Genomic DNA, 19985 nt, shown 5'->3' on the forward strand with positions numbered 1-19985 from the left:
CTGTTTAAACAGTGCTCAATCAGGAGGGTAGCTAGGGAAAGTCAGGTGTGGTGTGGTATGACCCAGTGCGGCTCCCTTTGAAATATTTGGCTTTGTTTTGGCTTTCATGAAGGTGCAGCCTCACGGTGCCGGTTAGACTGCAGGCTTTAGGTGCCCAATCACTGGCTCGCCCTTCCTCCTTCACACATGATCCCTTACCAGGTCTGCTCCTTACATTTCAGCACTAGGCCGAAAGTGGTGAGCTCAAGGTCCCACTGGTGGGGGAAAAGAAAAAACCAGGAGCATCAAAATTTCAACAGCTTTTAAGAGTCAGCCTGGAGTTGACCCATCCTCTTCCTATTCTCAAAAAATAACAAGAATCACCTGTCAAAAAGCAAAATAAAAATAAAACAGGACTATAATACATTTCAAGGTAGATGTTGAATCAAAGTAGGTAATGAGCTATTACAAGCAAATCTGTAGAGAAAGACAAAAGCTCTTGAGCAGCCCATCACAGTTTTGGTGAAGCTTGCCAGCGAACACAGGCCTTTCACACACATCAGCCTCTCTATGCTGGAATGCATCCAGCATGATGGGGCCTCTTCTCTGTCATGGTCTAAGGCTTTCTTCACGTCACCCTTCCACATAAGAAGCCTGATAACCTGAACACCACTGAAACCTGGCCTGCATTATCCGTGTAATCTGCCAGACCCATCATCCCTGGCTGCAAAACATCACATGCAAACGCACCTAAGAATGTCAGCACATGGACGGTATGCAAAGAATCAGCAAATCTCAGCATCAGACAGATTTCCCTGTACTTTGTTGGGCGGGTGGGGGAGAGAGACAGAACTGGAACTGAGGCTAAAGGCAGATTTAAACCACAGTTCTATTCCAAGCCTGAGTCAGGCCAACCGGACTGAGGAGTGCAAGGCACTGGTGCCAGCTCTGGGTTCAGCTGGGCAGCGTGTAAATAAATGAGCAGCACAGAAGGGCCTGGATGAGAGTGTGGTCACACATGCAGGCTGCCAGGCGGCCAACAAAAACACACTACAAAGTCCTACCCTTAAACACACACACATTCAACAGAAGCCTCTGGCAGCGCATCTGCCAACTATTATAAGATCTGAAAAACAGGAATTGTAGAGTCCTGGCCTGGAGGCGTGCAAAGTGGGTTGAACAGGTGACTGTAGTCCACAGTGAAACCACAGCGGGTCAAAGGCTGAACCCTATAAAGGGTCCAAAAGGATTTAAAAACACCCACCCTGTCTCACATGGCAGGGTGATCCATTCTCTGAAGTATAAAGAGGAGAAAACACCCTTCCACCCCAGAAGACACTAAAGAAATCCTGAAGGATTAAGGCTCAGTTCACCCATAGTACAGGAAACTGGGCTGGAGGTGGGGGTGTATGAAGCATCAGCTCAAAGAGCTGAGGTGGCATTTGTCTCATTGGTCATTGTCTGATGGGGGCACACGAAGGACAGATCAAGGTGGAGGCTGAGCTAAGGATTAGTTCAGACACTGAAGTCTCCAACTCGGGACACAACCGAGAGCAGAACAGGCCCAGTCAAAGAAATTTTAACACACTACACCAAACAAAGAGGGGGAAAAAAAAGAAAAAGGCATTTCAAAGACAGAACCACTGAAAAGCAATGCAGTGGGTTATTCTCACAAATAGAACAAACGTCATTTTGTTGTCTGAGACCACACAAAGACCAGCCCATCCCTATGATTTTAAAGAGCATATGAGAGATGGGCCTTGAAGTACCCTTTCATTCAAAATCTCATGTGTAATATTTAATATATGAAGTAGAGGTAACATAAATAACAATGTTGAGGTTGGAAGGCAAATAGAGGACATACCAGTTAATTTACTGAGCTAAATTAAAAAAATAAATACAAACAAATGTCAAAAGTTTACAAATCATAAAAACACTGTCAAAAACCACAGCTTTAGAATGAGTGGGTCTGACTGCCTGTGTTTGCCAAAGCCTGGGTCTGTGGCCTCTGGAAGTCTATGCATACATTCTTTTTTTTCTCTTTTTAATGTCTTTAAGAGACAGATCTGAGTTTCCCTTTAAAGTCATAGGAAAAATTAACTCCAGGGTTGGGGGGTGTTACATAAGTAGATGTGTGTGTGTGTGTGTGTGTGTGTGTGTATGTGTGTGTTGGCAGCAAGATGCGATTCACAGGCCTCGGCCGCCTGCGTCTGGAGTCCCTCCGTCAGAGATCTAGTAGCGTTGCGGCCGTGACTGCACCGCGGCCCAGGGAGGAATGCGCAGACGCCTGCAGCTTTCATCTCTATGCCAGCTGATGGAGGCCACCAGGGATGCGACCTGCCCGTATACAGACAGCTAAAGCACCAAGCAGCTTTGCATTTAGGAGTCTCAGTTAAGTCTGCAAAGGGAAATTGACTGAGAACCTATATTTGGTAACTAGTATAAAAAGACAAATAACAGAATGAGAGGGAGATTTTGGAGACTGTGTGAAATGAAATATGAATCAGATTATTTGAGGAGAAAATCTTAAATTACACATGTGCAAGCAACAAGAACCACAACCATAAACTGATAACTAAAGCATGAGTAGGTTATGTTGGAAAGCAAACAGAGTCTGTAGTGTTTAGCCTGTAAAGTCACTTGAGAAATAATGGGTTCTCCTTGTAAACTGGTTAAACACATTTTTGTCTATCAATGAGCAAACCACTAAATCATAATTACTGCTAGCTATGCCAGTCTTAATAAATCACATAATTTAGGCCTATATAATATAAAAATAAATGACCATGAAGAAATTCATGGACTTATGAATTGGTACAATAGAATGCATCTCGAAAACAAACTACACAAACATATCACAAACCCAGTAACCAAATATCTATTTTTCTATTTTAATGTTCCTAAAGAGGATCACGGTCAAATACAACTAAACAAAATTTCTATGAAAAATACTGCGAAAAGGTTCTGTTAATGAGAACCGAATTTTTATTGAACACTGATATCTGTCAGTGATAAACTACCACTTAGCTCACCGACCAAAAGCTGGACTAGTTACCTGTCCTCTGAAGAAACACTTTTGGATAAGGCCAAAGAAAATTAGAAAAAGAACAATGGGTAATTTCCTTTGGCTACATCCTATTATGTCTCAAAAGGGACACATCTGTTCTAACCATAGTGCTTTCCATGAAAAAAGAGAGTTGGTGGCATCCACACACTGAAGAGAGAGAGAGATAAAAATAGCCCAGTAGATGGTATAGCACCAGAAGCTGAGTGCTTTTAGGCAAGTCAAACTCCACACTCCAGTACAAACCATACTGGGACAACATGCTCATAAAAGAATCTCTGAGAGATGAACATTGGGAACTATTTTCATGAAAATTCAACAGGCTTGATACATATATTTTTTTGTTTGTTCACCATCTTATCTGTAAAAGTTGCCTTGCTTTGTGACAGAAAGGTATTGAGCTGCCAGGCTTGTCTAGGACATGGTATTTGGGCGAATGCCTGATCTGGAGGTCAATCTCAGTCTCTTAATCTTGATTTTCCTTAGCCCTGATCTTTGCCCTGGGCTCTCTCTCAGAGGCAGCATGTAGATGCGTAATCACATAAAGGCAATAGAAGCACCCAAGATAATCCTGAAGGACAAAAGAGTGCCAGTGCCTGCTTTGACCTGACATGGTCATTGGCTCTAGGGTACAGGGCAACAGAATTCTGAGGACAACATGTCATATTTCACTGAATGATTAAACTGAATAAAATCTAGATTTAAACCACAAATACTCCTGATCTGAAGTTTAGCACCTAAAAAGAAAAACAGGAGTCACGCTAATCAGTTAAAAATGGTGCACTTGCTTCAGTGTCCAGAAAAAGCACATTTTCAAAGTGCACATCTGTTTAATTCCAAGTGGTTTGATCAGTTTGTTTAGACAAACAAGCACACAGCTGTGGCTGTAAAGCAACACCTGCTAAGGTCCCTTGCTTTCTGCACACAATTTCTCCCTATAAAAGAATGCAGAAAAAAGTAAAGAGCACTTTCCAGCCTGACCACTGACCTTGGCACAGGGAATATAAATTATCTGCGTGGCCAAATCATACACAAGCTAAGAACCATGGCTACATCTTTGTGCATGAAGCTTACATGTTCTGTTTTAAACTACACAGGCAAACTCTTTACACAGTGTTCATGAGCTCTCAGTAGGCTAACATTGTCTTTGATATCTCTGAGAACTCAATGTCTGCACTCCTAACGAGTTCTGTTGCCACTGATCTATGACTAAAGTGATCCATAATTTATTTCATCACCTGAATGCATACACATCAAAAATCTCCACCCATAAAAAGCCTCAATGGGGCAATGAGAGGATAATGGTTTTGGTGGCTATCTGTCATGAGGAGAAAGGAGATGACAGTGCAGTACTGAACCAGCTGGATACTGCTGACAGCGCCTAATTCACACTGAGCCTTCAGAATGCTAAACTGTGCCCTTCATCTCAATGTGTCACTCCAATCTGGGTGATGGTAACTGATGGGAACGAGTGCCAGCAAACCATACTGAGTCAGCCACTAAAAAGGCTAGACTGAATTGTGGTCTAATGAATGGCTGATTATGCAGGTGAATGCTAGTAGGTTCGTATCAAGGTCTTCTGAACTGCACTTGCCATGAAGCGTAAGAACAGGAGTTTTGGTCAGTTGAGCCCTGCAGCTGATAATGCATGAGGAAAACCACAGAGCACTGAATTCAGATGGTCACACAGCACCTGATGTCTTCCAGCCTTCAGGGATCCAACACCACTCCTGACGCAATGGTACTAGTAAGAACCCAGCTACAGCCAAAGTAATTTAATCAATCTTAACAAAAGGACACAGGAATGGACATGGACACAGACACACAGTCGAACAAACTGTTCCCAGGATGAAAGGAAACTCACACCCTATCCTTTGTTCAGAATATTTTTCCTCCCATCTAAAAGTTTGGCCTCCAAAGTTCCCTCCCATAGCTTCTTCTGCGTGAGCACATGCTCCACCCATGTGACCCACATCCATCCGAGGCTCTTGTGTGTATAGCACCTTAATGGAAAAAAGGTGAACATTAGCCTGTGGAGATAGAAACAGGAGTAGCCTCTGTCCCTCATTCCTTTTCTTTTCATGACTCGTCTTCTTCCTTCTCTCACCAGTCAGGTTCTCATCACATCATCTCCATATGAAAAGCATGGTGCTCTTGTTCTCATAGGTCTGCTCAGCCTCCAGGACAGAACGTCTTATCCCCAGTCACTCCTTTCCTTTTTATTTGTATTTTTTGAAGTTTACCGCCTGTCCCCACACTGTTCATTCCCTAACTGGCACAAACACAGATATGTGCAATACCTGCTGAATACATTCAAACTCCATGAGCTAACAGAGTTAACCCCAAGGGGAACACATTCTCATATGGTGACATCATCCCTCCTATTCTTTTTGCCTCATTCACATACACAGTGTTATGTTGCGCCTAGCACAATGGCTGGCACGCTCAGAGCGGGAAGGAAAATAGCTGTGAAACACTATTAAGCCCCATGCAGCTGTGACTCATAAGTCACACTGTGCAGCATTCTGAGGCCCTGTCAACCCATTTTCACACTCCGTGTGCCATTCAGCCCTGCTTTGGTATTCCCTCACTGTGGACGGTGCCCAGCCCCTCTCCTGGGTGCTGGACCTCCACGGCCTCGGAGCCATGGGCCTTGGCCATTAATTGGTGCGCAGCAAGAGGAGTTGGGGTGATGCTCTTGGGTCTTGGTGAACACTGCACGGTTTTAAATAATAACTTTCCACTACCGGACACAGTCAAAACTGAAGCCTGAATAGACAAGCTGCATGCTAATTGAGCCCGCAGGCTAAGCCTTGAAGGCAACTGACTGTAGAAAATATGGCGTTCTCCAGCCATACCATGAAACTCCATCATGAACACAGAGCTTTAGTCATCTGATTCAATGCACTGAATACTTATTCAATACTTATACAAAGGGCAATTTCAAAAAGACCACGGCTCTGAAATCTTATCTTTCTATTGTAAGCTAAAGGCTGAACGGACTCTTCTCGTGCATTGAAATAGGAGCAGGAAGGTGGCAGATAAGCTATCCACAAATGAAAACAAGCCAGGAGAGATCAAAACAGGAGACAGAACAAAACAGGAGACAGAACGTGTGATTTAGGCCTGCAGCCAATTCACAAACAGCTACACAGCCTAACTCTCCTGCCTTCATTCAGATAAGGACTCCATCATTTCTTTCGTCTTTGAGGACACAAGCCTTGAGGAGTTGCAGAAAAACTGGCACCAGCTGTCAATTTGAAGAGAGGCTGTAACATAAAAGATAACTGGAAGAAATGACAGTTCAAACTGAGTTCAGCCATTCTGCTCTCAAACCACTGCGAGCAAAGCATGGCAATCTTTACCAAGGTTTTTAGGGTAGTTTCCTTCAATAAATCTCTGAACAGTTTTGCCAAAGTGGCCTGGTTAATCCTTCAACAGGGTCAAACATTCATCATTCTGACAGGAGCAAAAAGGTGAAAAAAAAAAAAAAATATATATATATATATATATAATAAAAAAAAAACATTAACATTTTAACACTATTCTACTAAATATGTATTCTTTATCAGCCAAATCCATAGCTTTCTTAAATCCTTACTTTTAAAATAATAAATAACCTATTTTGTGCTTAAATATTATATAACATTTTCAGTAGAGACCTCTTTCAGAGACTTGTCTGTTTGGCAAGACAACCTCAGTCACATGCCTATTTAGCAAGTCAATTAAATATTTAGCACTGTAACAGCAGAATTGACATGTAAATAATGACAGATGCTCTACACAGACAGAATGTAGACAAAAAGATTTTAACACTTTGCCTTCAATATACTTCCCAAATAAAATATTTTTTATTAACCACCCTTATTGCTTCTAGTCATGAAGGCTGTTGGAGTATCTCCCTGTAAACCTTTTGTGTAGTTAAAGTACAAAATAATGAACACAGGTTCAATAGCTTTTCCTCCTAAGAATTAAATGTTTTACAGCTGAAATTTAGTGCATGAGCATCACATTGGAAGAAACCACTACCAAGTATATGAGATATATCAGAGAGTAAAGTAAGTTCAGTAAACAAGGACTTAACGAGGTCAAGCTTCACAGTAATTAAAATAAATCTACAGTAATTAAAGTCTCCTTTCCAATGTGAAAAGTTTATGTCTTTACAGGGTTGCTGTAAGCTCTATGGAAAACTAAGCAAAGACAAAGTCATTTCTGTAACCAACTTGATTAACCAATTCCTGCGCTGTACTAAAGGCACTCAATGTTAATCCTGCAACCTTTGACACTGACTGCTGTTTATAGGCAGGATCTTGACTTGTTTGAGGGTACAGGGTGGTGAGACAGTACACACTATGAAAGAAAACAGAGAGAAAGAGAGGGAATGAACAGTGCTTGAATTAAAGCTTTGAGGACTGATAGCTACAGCTCTCTGGAGATTTCAATTGCAGGCATTTTATTATCATTGGAGAGTCACATTTTAACAGAGCACTCATGAATAATTTATAACACTAATATAGGTGAAATGAATGGTGGCCTATGTTATAGTCTGTAACAGCTGTTCCAGCTGCATCAGAGGGTCAACACACCCTACCCATCACCATGATCTTTAATGGTGCCTTCCAAGAAGACGGCTCTACAATGGACTAACAAATGGGACTCTGATGGGATGACAGCCTAGCAGAGGTCACTTATGACACTCAGTGGCATGCATTCATGGAAAAAGACAGATGGTTATGTTACATGTTATAAAAGAGGATCACTAATTTCTTTGCCGTGGTGTATGTGTGTAAGAGTAGAATGTGTGTGCATGCACTAGGAATGGGAGTCAGGCCCAGTTCCCAAAGCAGTATTGGTCCACTTGGGCAACAAACTGTGAAATATAGGAAGTGTACAATGAACTAATTCAGATTCTTCTGGTTAAATGAAACTACTTCACAGTATGTGTAAACACTGATGGCTTTGGGGTGGATGCCGAACAGAAAGATACTTCATTTTCGAGACAGTAAGGAAGTTCAACTTCAGTTATTAAAGCTGTCATAATAAGCAGTCCATACATCTTCTCTACCACCATAAAATAGTTCAAACATCTCAGTCACTTGAATGTCCTGTAATTCCACTTTAACAGGAATAATTCATATATTGAAAAATGATGGGATTTACAGAATCCCATGTCTGGAAGCTGTAATAAAAGTTGGAGTTACAGAAACTTACCACCGATCTAAGCCACACTATACCAAAGCGAACTCCTTTAAAAGAAATTTCCACAAAATCCACACTTGGGTCTTACTCACCATCTGTTATAGTGATTGTAGTAAAAAAAAAGAGGTCAGGTCAAACCATGTCAATAAAACAAACAAGTCAAGCACATCTATCCTGGACTGCTGCAATACCATAACACGATACCTCTCAAAGGTCTTTAGTAGGGGTGGATAACAACTCAGCAGTAGTACAGAGGTTATACAATAAATGATAACCACTTGCACACATGTAGGGCTCATGTCAGAACACTTTTTATTTTTCCCAATTCTCTTTCATCTGTCTGAGCGCCATCTGGGTCTTTATGATTTAGAGGTGGATGAGGGGGCTGTGGAGTGGGGTTGAAGGTAGACCTGAGATAGCAGATGTCAAAGGCAGTGGGAGGAGTTGGTGTTATGGAGGCACACAGACTGGGTTGTTTACTGCACTGTGGCCTGCGACAATACACAAGCTTAATGACCACATGCAAAGCCCATAAGGTGATGAATTAGGGAGGGTAGAGGCTGGAACAAAGAGCAAGGCGTAATCCAGCAGGCCCTGGCACATGATCTGGTAGGCCCTTTAGGGACTAGGACAAAGCTCTGGTCTGCAGTAAGATGTACGTTGGGTAGACTAGTCAGCTGGCCAACTATAGCCCTGTATTAACTATGATAGAGTTTATAAGCAATGGCCGACAAGGGCCACATTAAAGAGCAATTACTCAGCTTGCTCTCCATTCACACAAAAGCCCTGTCCTTGGGTCTAAGGTCAAAAAACAATGGACAAATTATAGTAAGGCTCACCCTGTGACCCCATCCCTCCTTGAAGTCGGCATGCTATCTATCCTGTGTTTACAGACGCTTGGGTCTGGAATAGCAGAGGTGGTGCTGGGTTATCACACTGGTCTTTGGCTATGGTTAGAAAACAAAATGAGACACTTGGCGCATCAAGCTCAAATAGCACACTTACTGTCCTCACAAACACAACTCTGACAGATTCCCCTAAAGATTCCAGAAGGCCTTGTTAAAAGGTGAAGGGAGCAGGGAAGCTCTCCAAAAGGCACAATAATGGCATCTTTTCAAGGTAAAAGTCAACACAGGTGTTTCATTTTTTTTTCTAAGCATAAGAAATATTAATATCATTAACTAGTTATTGCATGTAGTCAAAAATACAAATCAACTTATGTATGTCAGAGACGAAGAACATTGTTAAAGTTCAAATCCCCCCCCCCACACACACACAAAAAGCAGGACAACTCTCTTCCAGCAGTGAGGCAGACGAAACACTCATAGGCCATTCACTACCACACTCTGGCACATACTGTCCTTCTGATCACATCACAGGCAGTATTCAAGCTCGAGTCAAGTGCAGTGGTAATGGAGTACAGCTTGTTCTCTATGTACCAGCATGAGAAGACAAAGGAGCTCAGAGCAGAGTCTGTAGATGTTATCAGAGCTTCTTTGCTGGCAAGGTGATTCAAAGTACAACCAAGGCAGCTCTTGTAGAACATGCACCGGGACGAAAGATAAAGAAGCAGCAAGGGCTAATTGGGGAGGTAATGAGAGGTCTGGTGGGGAGAATGAATGGGCCTTCAGGTTTCTCTGGAAGTTCATTAGTAGGAGATAATTAGAAACCTGGACTTAAGCTAAGCAGTAACCACAAGTCACAAAAGTAGACTCACCTTCGAGAAAAATATACACACATAGTGTAACCAGTCTTGAGCAATAGATATCATTTAAGTCACCGGATCCCATAAACTGCCAATTTTCGTCTTCCATGTTCTCACTCTTCAGTAATAAAGGGTTTGATAATTACCTTGTGTAATCAAATTTGTTAGAGCCAGAATAACACAAACTGGTATAGAACATTGGGGGCCCCAGGACTGAGACTGAGCTCATATAAAATTTACTTCTGTCAGTCAGCATCTTTATGAAGATTTCTAGAGGGTAAGAAATTTTAACATTTTAGAAAACAAGCCCTTATTGTATTCTACTTCCAACCATATGAATTAATTTATATTATTTTGACAAAATACATTAATCTCTGGATAAGCAGAAAAAGCAGTAATTACCAGTGAATTACCATGTGTTTACCTTCATTACCAAATTACTTACTTTAGGATTCAAAAGTTGATGAGTCACTCATCTTGAATAGTGTCAGCAAAAGATAATAAGTGGCAAAAGATAGTTGTGTCACTGGCTTTTTTCTACAAATACAATATTTTTGGCTACAAAATAGCAACTGAGGTATTTGCAGAACTGTTCAGACTAGTGACAACGGTAAAAGCCTACCCTTTAGACCCTTTAAGAGTATGTCTACAGATAGAACCATGTCAAGAACTGGGCTCAGCTGTTACAGAATATTCAGTCATCTTACAATTTAATATTTTAACAAATTAAGTGAGTTAAAGTTTAAATTAACCACATCTCACAATCAGCGCCTCAAATAATTTGAATTAAGGTGATTGTTAGTTCCAAGAAATAATCTAATATATTTTCTACATCTGATATTCATTTCTCATCTTGTTAATTATTTGTTTCACATATAAAGTTTATATGATTGTTAAGTGTCCTCAAGAATAAAAAAGGCGCTAAATAAATAAAATGATAATGTGACTATTCTTGATAAAATCTCCGTACTGCATTAAATTTACATTTTAAATTTTCTGTGTTTAACAAACACTTTTATCCAGAGAAACTTACAAAGGTCCATTATCATCTACTCATAGACTGTATCATAGCCAGTACAATAGGTGAGAGTTCAAGATACTGTTGAACTAGAATACTGCTGAAATATAGGAATCAATGCTGATACCTAGAAGAAGTGAAATATCTGAGCTCTCTATCTGATGATAAGTGCAATAACAAGCAATACCAAACAACTTGATATCTTAAATATACAGCATTCGTGATGTTCATTAAAGGATTAGATTAACATTTTTTCCTTAATGAAAACCAGAACTTTCTGAACCGCTCGTGACACTTCAGAGTCACAATATAATTTCCATTTAAGAGCACATTACTTATGGAAGGCGATTTAAAACTTGTTATTATTATAATAAATGTCCATATATAATACAATATTAAATAATGTATTAATATATAATATATATGACATATTAAAAGTAGATTAAATGTTCAATGTATATAATGGTCAAAGAAGTGAATGGGATGACTAGACAGTTGTGATAGTACATGTGTCAGCTAGGTTTAGGTGACCTTTATTTCCTCTAATTGGCCCATTGTTGAAATCTTACATTTACAGCATTTGTCAGATGATCTTATCCAAAGCGACTTGTGTGTTCAATGGGAACTAAACCCATAACCCATGGTGCACACACCTTTCCAGGTGAGCTACAGGAGCACTACAGAAGCTACAGCTACACAGAAAATTTCAAACAATAGTTAATAAACATGAAGTTGCAATGTTAATGTGTTTGATCATTATGACTTTTCCTCCGTAAATGCAAACGGAGAAAACGGAAAATAACCAGCAGATGTCCCATTTGCTTCTCATCTACCCTGCAGCAAAATAGTGTATGCGTTTGCGTGTACGAGAGGTACTCACTGCTTCTGCTGGTTTTGAGCTTCGCAAGTATTTTTTGTGTGGAGAGCAGGTCACCGTTCTTAACCGCCTGCAGAAGCTCCTGTTCCTTTCCCATGGCCCCCTGCTGGGTTGAATTCCGCTAGTGACCCACAAGAGTCCTGCTCCTCTCTCACATCTCCATGTACTGGCAGTAAGTGAAAACCTGTTGCACAATACTTTTCCCCAATCACTTTCCACAGTGCTACCTCCAGTAGTGGCGAGAGGCAATTAGGAAAGGCAAATTAGGAAGCCAGTAGCCAGAGGATATCTGTACCACCTTTTTCTTTGTATGGCAGTTGCTCTGAGTGTCTGGTTCTGAGACCTCCACAGTCTGGACTGAGTTGTTGCCACAGTACTGGGTGGCTGGAGTGGTGATGCAGACTGGGACCTGAAAATGGATTTCGAGAAGTATATCGGTGAGGTCTCCATGTTAAAACAGACCACAAGCTCAGTGAATCAGGGGGTGTTAGTGGAACTCAAGCTCAAGGAAAAGCAACATTTTAACATCAGTGTAGAATTTGTTTTGGATTTTTCCCTCCATTTCAAACCCTCCCCTGCACACCCACATGAGAGGCTGGCATCAAGCCCAGTCTCCTCCCACACTCCTCCTACAAAGAGATCAGAGCGAAGACCTGTTCTTCACACTAACCCCAGAGAGAAAGAGCATACATAAGAGCTCAGAATTTATAGCTGTTTCACATAGTAGTTTATCATGACACAATTCTCTTCTTCAAGCCTGCTCAAGAGCAAAGCTTTAGGCCCATGCACCAAAGTAGATGGAGCTTCGAAAAGCACAATTCAAATAGTGATTCTGAAATACACATGGCAAGGGTTATCAATTGCAAAATAATTTTTAGATTTTTAAAAAAAACCTCAAAAATATCAAAGTCAAATAAACCATACAGCAATGTTGTAGGCAACTCAAAGTTTCAATAACTTTCAATAACAGTAATCATATCCTTCCTACTTTTGTTGTCAAGAGAATCTTTTCACACTTGTTCATATTGCTGTGTTGTTATTTTTAATACATGACTTTTCTCCATAGGGTGCAGTGCCCTCATGCTATAAAAAGCATTAGTCGTATTGTGGAATGCAGTGATAAAGATGACTGCAACAAAATCTTGCACTTTGGGAGATGACACAATAAATCTAGCTAACCCTTGTGAGACAGTAAGTATAGTAGATATAACTACATAATATTATAGTATTAATAATGCATCTTATAGTGGTAACTACACAGTAGCTTATGTGGACTAGTCTACCGTGAAATTCACACGAGATACACTTTGTCACTAATTAGCTATCTGCTACAGTGACTAGACCACGATGGGTCATACATACTGCTGGGTATGGAAGTGGTCAATGTTGACTGCTCATGACAATATTTCGCTGCCATAACATGACAATAAAACTACTGTGCCGTTTTTAAAGATTAACTGCCATTGAAATATATTCACCAGTTCAATATATATTCAATATATATATTCAATATATTCATCTTTGCCGACCTTAAGATATTTAAACTGAAGTAAACCTCTACTAAAATAGCTAATCAGCACAATTGTTAACTGGACTAGGATGTAAAATACATAAGACATTACGTGTAGCTCTTTAAATAGGTACCTAGCTAAATTAGCGTTCAATTAGCTAGCTAAATCAAGAGACCCCACAGGGTAAACACAAAAGATTCATATCCTGCTAATAGTTCCAAGTGGAAACAAGATGTTTACACACGTTTATGGGAGAAATTGCTTTCTAGCTATAGCGAACAGTCTAGAAGGTTAGTTACTGATTTAGACGATCGTTCCTAAATACACCATGGTCAATGTTGCAACTTTGATAAAATATCTACCGTTAGTTGGCTGGCCAGCTAGAGACAACAAGCTATATTTAAAAAATGAAATAAAAAATCAGCCGTTGCACCCCCGTGCAGTAAATTAGTGGCTAGCTAGGGAGCTACCTAAACTAAAGTTGGTTCTTGATGAAAAATATCAGACTATCCTCATGACATCAAACTTAGCAGGCTAACCTAGAAGTTAATAACCTGACCGGGATCTGACAACATGGTAACTATAAACTGTAGCTAAAGTTCACTATATTAAGTTCAGCTATAAATTAATTCAGCATATACAAAAGTGAATAACTTCCAATGTTTTACCTTTAGGTTGGGTAAAACATTCGGCAAAAAATGGCAACTTGTTTAATGTCAAACCAGCAGCTTCATACAGTGCAGCTAGCTAACGTTAATGCGTCCAAGGTCCTTGAAATCTCCTGTTCACTTTCAGATGAAAAGTAGTCCCACTTCCAGGTAAATGTAGTTGTGGTTGTACTAAATACACTCGACTACTACATTCACTTCATGTAACTAAACGTAAATAATAATCCGATAGAGGAATTCGCAACTTTTAATGAGTTACTCTCTACATTTCGTCGACAAAAACGGAATACTCCTCTTAGCAACGATTTACATTGCCACTTCGCCAAACCCACTCCGACAGAACATTTGTCCCTCCTACTGCGCAGTCGCCTGTGTCAGCACCAGAGACGGTGAGTTGAGTCTGAAAGCAGCACCCCCAGCACCAGAGACGAAGGGCTCAGTCTGAAAGCAACATGTGTTTAAAAGAAATAAATAAAAGCTTAAGATTAGGCTTATTTGGACGGTAAAAATCTGTTGAAAAACACCAACAAAACGTAAACGTTCATTTACGTTAAAATTCATTCGGTTCGTGAACGTACAGTTTTGAAATGGAATGCCACTGACATTGAAATCATCTCGAAGGGGAACGCGGGATCACACTATCTAGCTGTTATATCCCATCAGTTGATCATTGTTTCCCATCTGTCCCACTCTTTGTGGTTTGGGCAGCATACAGTTCATGCATTCACAGTACTATCAGAAAAGAGGTCAGAGGTACTTCTTCCATACAACACATGTAGCCTTCAGGTTTTATGACATGGTCAGCGTCCACTGAGTAGTTGGTCAGCGGGCTATAGGAGAGTGGAAACTCGATGATATAGCCCATCTGGACAGACATTTGTAATAGCCTTAGCTCTGACAAAAGACTAGAAGTTTGGCATTGTAGTACTTTCTTTAATTTAATTTGGGGTTTCTGGCAGGTAAGATGACTGGTTACCTGTTAAAAATCTGGACTAGTTTTTTAAAGCCAGTAAACCATAACAAGTGGGGGATGTTATTGAATTTGAAGGAATTTTATGATAACAATGGAATTAACCTTATATGCATGAAGAGGCTGGTTACAGAGCAGTGGGAGTGTGATTCAAACATGGCTTTCCAATATAAGGTAGGACCCCACAAATATGCTACCCCAACTTCATAAAATCAAACTCCCACATATTCACAGACCACACCAGCATGTGCACAGATATCATTCTCAAATGAGGGATCAGTGTTTCCTCCTTCCCATCAATAGGAGTAAAATTCTTATTTCTGATAAAAGTACCAGTAGATGAAGGTGGGGGTTGGTAGCAGGTAGTACATTTTCCACACTTGCTACCAAGGTAAGACTATAGCAACAACAATAACAATAGCAACACTATAAATAAAGCTTACTCACCCAATGAGTGGTTAAAATGAGAATGATAACAGGTTGAATTACTATGGGTTACTTTTCTATCTTGGATGAAACAATTTATTTACTTCTGAACAAATCTGTACACAGCAGCACAAACAGAGCCACTCATGAAACATGGTACTGAAAACTTCAAACACACCACTTTGACATAAATCAGTTTAGGAAGGTGCCATCTTGTGGCCAACATCAAGACCAAAAAAAAACTACTGAGGAAAAAAAAATGTAGGACTGCCTTTCATTTTTGCCCATCTAGAAAGGCCCCCCTTCTTGCCATGTCTCTGGTACAGCCACATGACTCTGGAGGAGTGAAGCAGCTGCCACAGTGTTCCCTCCATGAGCAGGCCATGGTTGGCGTAGAAATGAAGTGGCTTCTTAACTGCATTGTAGTAGTGGTCGGAGAATCCCTCATAATTCTGCGTGATGAAGCCATATGCAGACAACTGAAAAAGCCCATAGAGAAAACAGATTTTGCTTCCATTTTAAAATATTAAATCTCAATATATGTTGTATAAGTACACTCTTTATGTAACTTCCTATAAGGAGAGAGAATCACAACCTGAAAAAGTTGTATGCGCCTTTAAGTTTAGAAGGCGATAAGAACACTGAACTGGTCACAGGAATGCAGGACAGTCAGGAGCATCAGTGCTCCAGTACTGGGCATGTAGAAATCTCTGTACCTCATCTTCAAATACGGAGAGTTCAAAAACCTGTCAATTATATTATCACATCATTAGGCCCACTGAATGTCAGAGAGAGAATGTTTCAAGAATACAGACTTGCCAAGTTGTCTTACTTAGACAGGAAGGATCTCACCTCTTTGTTACATACTCAGTGAAGTATGGATGAATCATTCTGAAGTGCTCAAATGAATGCTTGTTTCCAAAATACATAGAAGGTCTGTTCCATGTAATAAAAGGAATAAATGAAAATAAAATAGATAAATAAATAAATCATTGTTGTACCCAGAAAGGTATAAAAACTACCATCAGGAATAACAAAGAAAAATGTTTAAACTATAAAGTTTCTGAAAACTTCTGAAGAATAATACAATCTTAAAACTCTAAAAAAAAAAACAGCTTAAAACAAAAAGGTCAGCTCTACTGATGACCTTTTAAAGAATCTGCTATTTTCAATCCATACCTTAACAACTAGCATAAATTTGCCATCATTTATAACCATGCATAGCATAACCTTCCAAGATAGCTTTGGAACTGATTAGGTTTTTCATTGGGCTTAAGCACAATCAAAATAGGTGACAGTTTTAGTGCTCAAAACCATTACAAACAACCTACCTTTCATGAAAATATGATACGCAAAAGTCACTTCATGTTTTTTCAAACTGTGTTTTGTAACGAAAAAATCATAGTAGGCTTACCCCTACTAATACACCCCCCCCCCCCCAACACATCTAAGGATATCTGTTTTGTACTGTGAGGTTCTTTCTTCAAATAGTTCTGAGTTTTAAGCAATGTTGCCCTACATGCAGCTATAAACAATAATTTAAATATGGTATGGCTGAAGATAGAAAACCTGTACTTTAGTTAATCATAGGCGACATCATTTGCTCATATTGTGAAGTAGCATTGTGACATTTGAAAAATTAAGGCATTTGGAAAATATTGTATATGTTGCTACCTACTGCTGGTATAAAAAAAAGGACACAACTGGACAAAGCTGCATCATAGAGCCTGTATATTGCTTCAAAACACTTACTGGTCTCCTTCATAGTATCCTGATGGCACAGCGGCACCTTGGATGGCAGCAGCCAGCATCACATAGTCCTGGATGTTAGCAGGGATGAAGACATAGCAAATGCCCTTAGGTAAAAATAAATACAATTCTGAAAACAGTATTTAGCTTTATTTAATATGTGAGCCACATTATTTCAAAAATAAGTTACCTGTCAAAGTAGCCTATATTGAAGTTTCTGAGCAAAAGTCATCAGTTACTGGGTCTTGTGACACCATAGTGAAGCCATCACTAAGCCCAGTATGCTTTGAGGGAATTCTTCAGAGTATTTGTGGTGAATCCATAGAAAGATGTTTTAGTGCCCACATCCTGCTTGAAGCCTTTGGTTATTGCTCCATTCACTCTGAAAATGGCAGACATTTATTAATTTGTCAGGAATTCAATATTACTTTTTGGTCAGGCAGCCTTGAGCTCTGTTAAGAGCTTTCATTACATTCACTTCTCAACACCAAAAAAAGCATTGACAGAAAAACATGTCTCTTTTGCAGGAATACCAAGTGTCATTTTGCATAAAGTCCCATTACCAAACATTCGCAAAAGCTATACTTGAAATCACAATGGCTGAAACCAAGACTAAGATAAATGTTTCACTTACAAAGAAACAATGGAAACATACAATCTCTTCAGTATGGACAGAATATCTGTCTGGGGTTTATAGATTTATAGGGGTTTGAAATGCTCAAATACAGCCTTAAAACTGAGGCACGAGGAAGAGAAGTTAAAAAAGAAGAAAGAGGCACCAAAAGAATGCCCAAACCTGAAGACATAATCGTGACTGTCAGTGGCTTTCCCCTGTCCTGAACTGTTGAGGATTCCTCCATTGCCTACCACTGCACAACGCACACACTGGTCTGGGGACTTCCGTTCAAACAGACGACTGCTAGAAGAATTCTGGAGCAGGGACAGGGTGGTGCTCACAACTGGTGGCATTGGGGAATAGGTTGAGTAAGAGTGAATAAACCTGCATAAGATATTTCTTCTGCCTTCAAGAAATATTCTTCAAATCTCACACAAAGTTACATTTAGTCTTAATCGAATAAACCCAACTCAGGTGAGTTTGTGGAATCCTAGATGACAACATTTGTCTGTCTGTTAGACAGTACATGAAGGTGAGGGTTTACCCTCAGGTGAAACATCCTTCCAGCCATATGGCAGAGGAGCGTATTGAAGCCGCTGCCACTTGAACTGGTTAAAACTGTCTGCCCACTGCAGCACATGCACAGAGAAATTGAAGCACTTCTTCAGATAGCTATTCTGCCTCACTGTCCACTGTAAGGAGCAGGACAGCAAACGCTAGAGGGGAAGAGAAAACAGAGGCCATCTCACACAAACCATAGCATCGACCATTATGTCAAATATGTGTTGCATGCACTGAACCACCTAGATTGTCCTACTGTAAGTATTTCTTCTTCTTTTATGAGGTCTACTGCTTCCCAGCTGCCTTTACCAAAAAATATCGACCTGTAGGAGGCACGTACTTTATCACATGAGATGTCTTTTCGGCCGTCACAAGAGACAAGCCTCTATTCTGCAATACTCCCAAACCCCCAAATTGCATTGCGCTGAAAAATGCACAAAACTAACGAAATATTGACGCGTAGGACCGCTTTTGCAATATAGGATGCGTTCTTCACTCAATGACTGTTGATAACCATAAATACAAAATGAAACTAAAAAGATAAAGGAATGGCAAGAGGTATACGCTCTATTTTTGTATATACAAAATAATACAACAACAACATCAACAATAATAACATAACAACAACAACAACAACAACAATAATAATAATAATAAATAATACAACTTCAGGAAAGACGGAGACTACTAAAACAATGGTAATTAAATGCAAGACTGTATCCCAAAGTTTTAAGAAGTTTTCATTTTTTTGACCAGAATGCTCGCCCATCAAACTGAAGGCGGGATGTCAAGGTATCTTACCTCACGTATCCAGAGACATTAATTGTTGAATTCCAGCGCAGATTAGAGTAACAAAGAGCAACATGTACGAGTATTTACGTATTTTCATTCCTGAAGCATACAAACGTTGTACATTTACGTTTCCACTCTTTAAACCTGATACTGCTTTGGTTTACCAGCAGAACTTTCGTTCGACGTAAGACAGCTCGGCATTTCCGGACGCGAATAAAAGAAGGGAAGGTTCGGAAAACAGTGGCATTGAGACAACATTCAACATCACGTGCTAAGAAATATACGTAGTTGTTCTATATTTTAGTAAAAGGAAAAAAAAGTTCTGCGGTGCTGACTTTCATTCCTTTACAAAATACACAAACAGACGAACGGATTGACGGACAAGCAAGCCGGCAGGCAAATAGATAGGAGCGGTATTATTTAGGCATAGCGAGTCAAGATTGAAGCTGGCTCCTATGCACTTTCATGTTTCCATATAACTTTGAACAACTTTTTATGCAAAGTACAGTTATACACATGTGCAAAGAAACTAAGATGATATATGATTTTAAAAAATCTGTATCTGTATTAGCTTATATATGTTAGTGTTGCTGTAATCATAAGGCACTCTGGCAGATAGACTATTCATATTGTGCGATAGCACTATAAAACACGATTCATGCAGGCTTTATTTTAGGTGAATTTTTTCTCCACTAAATTCTTGTTCCACTGAGGTTCTATTAAAGTTAGTTCTAAAAAGCTTTCAAAACCTGGTATTCCAGATGGTTTGCCATCCTGCATGACCTGTCTGTCAAATAGTCTTACCATGGGGGGGAATTCTCGTAGCACCTACGTAGCACATTCTTCCTGG

The 19985-nt window shown here is 39.9% G+C and overlaps 2 protein-coding genes across 8 annotated transcripts in view; both read right to left on the minus strand.

Moving 5' to 3' along the window:
- LOC113576802 (caskin-2) overlaps nt 1–14356 on the minus strand; it is a 42146-nt gene extending 27790 nt beyond the window's left edge. For all 7 annotated transcript variants that reach the window (XM_027009118.2, XM_027009117.2, XM_027009115.2 and 4 more), the window contains exons 1-2: nt 14022–14356; nt 11846–12251 (exon numbers count right to left, since the gene is read on the minus strand). In XM_027009118.2, the coding sequence (XP_026864919.2) occupies nt 11846–11939 (94 nt within the window). In that variant the 5' untranslated portion in view covers nt 11940–12251; nt 14022–14356. The remainder of the gene's footprint in view (nt 1–11845; nt 12252–14021) is intronic.
- Nucleotides 14357–15371: 1015 nt separating this feature from the next.
- st6galnac2 (ST6 (alpha-N-acetyl-neuraminyl-2,3-beta-galactosyl-1,3)-N-acetylgalactosaminide alpha-2,6-sialyltransferase 2) lies at nt 15372–19382 on the minus strand. Its single transcript, XM_035524343.1, is given in 10 exon segments — nt 15372–15896; nt 16058–16163; nt 16270–16353; nt 17170–17273; nt 17406–17438; nt 17440–17548; nt 17963–18125; nt 18327–18498; nt 18600–18666; nt 19300–19382. Coding segments are annotated over 10 exon segments (1158 nt in total). The 3' UTR covers nt 15372–15659.
- Nucleotides 19383–19985: the final 603 nt, after the last annotated feature.

This window comes from Electrophorus electricus, chromosome 1, assembly GCF_013358815.1.
Source record: "Electrophorus electricus isolate fEleEle1 chromosome 1, fEleEle1.pri, whole genome shotgun sequence".
NCBI lineage: Eukaryota > Metazoa > Chordata > Actinopteri > Gymnotiformes > Gymnotidae > Electrophorus > Electrophorus electricus.